Source organism: Bison bison, unplaced genomic scaffold (genome assembly GCF_000754665.1).
Source record: "Bison bison bison isolate TAMUID 2011002044 unplaced genomic scaffold, Bison_UMD1.0 scf7180017848696, whole genome shotgun sequence".
NCBI classification, from domain to species: domain Eukaryota; kingdom Metazoa; phylum Chordata; class Mammalia; order Artiodactyla; family Bovidae; genus Bison; species Bison bison.
In genome coordinates this window covers 36,532-39,320 of record NW_011479269.1, presented here as the reverse complement: position 1 = coordinate 39,320, position 2,789 = coordinate 36,532, and the positions used below count along the sequence as shown (strand labels likewise).

The following is a 2,789-nucleotide window of genomic DNA, read 5'->3' as shown; positions in this document are numbered from 1 at the left end:
GGGGCAGCTTGTGGGTTGGGCTGGCAGGACCCCAGTATTTCACTCCCTGCAGGGGGAGGGGGGACAGAGCACGGGGTGGGGACGCCGTTAGGTCAGCTCGGCATCCCTCCCCAGCCCTCTGCCCCCACTCCCCGTTCCTCCCCCCACTCCCAGGACCTGCTCGGAACCCCCACCTTCCCAGCCTTGGCCCAGACCCAGGAGCTTTCATCAGTCCCCGCAGGGAGGGGTCCGAGCTGGGTCTTTCGCGACCTCGCCCCGCCCCTGCCGACCTGTAGTGGGACGGGGCAGACCTCCCCTCACCTGCTCCTGGGGGACGTCCTCCAGCCGGGTCTCTGCCAGGATGTTGCCCGGCACGTAACCTGCCTGGCCGCTGCGATTCCGAAGCTTCCACCACTGGTGACCGTCCTCCAGCACCTGCAGCCCCGCATCCCGCCATCGCCCTGGTCCACAGCTCCCCGCCCCCGCCCAAGCAACGGGGACCAGTGTGGGCTTCGGGGACCACCAGGGGGAGCCCCTCTTTACCAACGGGCCAGAGAGGGTTCTGCAGTCCCCTCTGAGCCGGCCCACACCCAGTCCCATGATGATGACCACATCCTGGCCCCTGGCCTCCCAGCCTGTTCCCAGTCCCCCTGGGGTGTCCTGAGCCTCTAGCCTGACTGTGGATATAGATCACTCCCGCCCGCGAGCCGCTCCACTTTTTAGTGGGTGGCCTGGATTCAGGACTGGCACGAAATATGGGAAGTGCCTTGAGGGGGCTTCCAGGTAGATGTGAATGACAAGGCTCTGCTGGGTTGGGGGGTTCCTCACCCAGCACAGGGAGAGTCCTCCTTTTTCCTGAGTCCTGCCCAGCTCAGGGGCCCTTGACACCCCTCTGAGATCCCCAAGGGGGATCAGCCAGGCTGTGCTGGGGGTGCCAGGCTGAGGACCCAGAGTGGAGCCCCAGGGCCAGGCAGACGCCTTTTCTGCGACACCCCCCCGTAGCCCCCACTCACCTCCAGGACCTCGTCCCTGAGTACTGACAGCTCGTTGGCGTTGCGGGCCGTGAAGTCATAGAGGACCTTGACGTACTTGGCCATGGCTGGCACAGACTCGTAGCCTCTGTGTGGGACAGGAGGGACTGAGGCCCTGCACTGGGCTGGGGTCTCTCCTCGGCCTGGGGCCGGGCCGGGCACAGCTTCCCAGGTGCGTGGCTGCCTCCTGTCTGCGGCGCAGAGGCTGCGGCTGTCAGCTGGGCTGGAAACTGTGACAGCCCCGTTGCGTCTGGGGCCCCCTGCGTGGGGGGGGGGGGGCGAGCAGAGGCGGGTGGCACGCAGGGGCCTGTGGGCACAGCAAGGCCCGCCCCAGCCCAGGCCCCCTCAGGAGTCTCCAGGTCCAGCCCCCAGGGGACACAGTGTCAGCTGACCATCGGGGGCCGGGCAGAAGCTTTCAGAGCCACAGCCCCTCTGGCGCTGCAGACAGCGCACGGACATGCACCACACGGGGTGTCCCAGCCCCGGGAAGGAGCAGGCCTGCGCCTGTCACCGGTGCTGGGCCATCCCTCCTGGACAGCCTGCTGCTAGGGCACAAGGGCACCGCTCACACGGTGTGGGCTCAGGACCCGGGCACGCGGTGGGTGGGGCTGCGGTGGCTCCTGGGGCCCTGGCTGGGGGTGTGTCAGGATGGGCTCGGGTGGAGCAGCCAGAGGCTGGAGATCAAAGGATGAAAATGTTTCTTAAAGGTGACCCTAGGCCAGGGACCAGGGGCATCAGGCTGCTGATGTGGGGTGGAAGGAGGGGCACACTTGTCTAAACATGGATTCCAGCTCCTCCCTTCCTGAGACTGAATCCTGGGGTCTGGGAGGTAAGATGCTCCCCACACAAGTCCAGACCAGGACTGAGAACAGAGGAGGAGAGGAGGGGAGGAAGGACGGGGACTCCCCGAGGCCCTGGGGCTGGGAGATGTGGTCCATGGAAACGCGTATGGAGCGGGGAGGAAGGCTGACCCCATGGGGACCCTAAGCCTCCTCCTCGGGCTCTGAGGCTGGGTCTAAATCAGCCCCGACTGGGTGACTGGGATCGGTGAGACCACTTAAGTCCAGCGGTTTAGTACGCTTCTACAAGTTTCTAAAGCATAAACGTGGAGACACGGGAAAAGGTGACATATCAGGTAGTGGATTTACACGTGCTTTCCACGTTTTCTCAACTGCACACAACAGAGGTGAAAGGAAACGCTGCTCCAGCGCGGAAAAGGCTGGCGGTCGGAACACGCCTCTGGCCGCCATCTGGCGGCAGTGAAGCCACCGCAGTCGTCCAGTCTGTGAACTGCAGCACGCCGGGCTTCCCTGCCCTTCACTATCCCCCAGGCTGCTCAGACTCATGTCCACTGAACCGGCGATGCAGCAAACAGCAGAGCCTCGGTGACTGGAGGGGTGAGCGGCGCCCCCCCCTCACCCTGAGGGGAGCTTACCTGTGAGTGTGCTGGGAGCTGACCTGGGGGAGGACGTCTCCTGGGGGCGTGGGCTCTGGTATCAGGCCGTGCTTCGGGGAGTTTCTAAAGGACGGTCGGCTCACCGGAGCTGGCTGTGGGGAAGCAGGCGCCTAGGTTTGGTGTGCAGCAGGGGCTGAGCCAGGAGGGCGGGCAGTGAGCGGAGGGCGGAGGTGGGGTCGGAAGGGGCTGCAGGAGCTCTGCCCTCGTCGCCGGGAGCTGCCAGCCCCTCCACCTCCCAGGGGGCCTCCTGCAGCACGTCCAGGGGTGGCTCCCAGCCACTGTGGAACCTGGGCACGTATGGGGGCGCCTGCGGCTCCCGTGGC

General features: G+C 65.8%; 1 protein-coding gene across 1 annotated transcript in view; it reads right to left on the bottom strand.

The window, feature by feature from the left end:
• EPS8L2 (EPS8-like 2) overlaps positions 1-2,789 on the bottom strand; it is a 15,694-nt gene that overhangs the window by 1,125 nt on the left and 11,780 nt on the right. The window contains exons 5-9 of the mRNA XM_010845801.1: positions 2,669-2,788; positions 2,446-2,558; positions 993-1,098; positions 291-414; positions 1-42 (exon numbers count right to left, since the gene is read on the bottom strand). The exon at positions 1-42 is cut by the window's left edge and continues 1 nt beyond it. Of these exons, the coding sequence (XP_010844103.1) occupies positions 1-42; positions 291-414; positions 993-1,098; positions 2,446-2,558; positions 2,669-2,788 (505 nt within the window). The remainder of the gene's footprint in view (positions 43-290; positions 415-992; positions 1,099-2,445; positions 2,559-2,668; position 2,789) is intronic.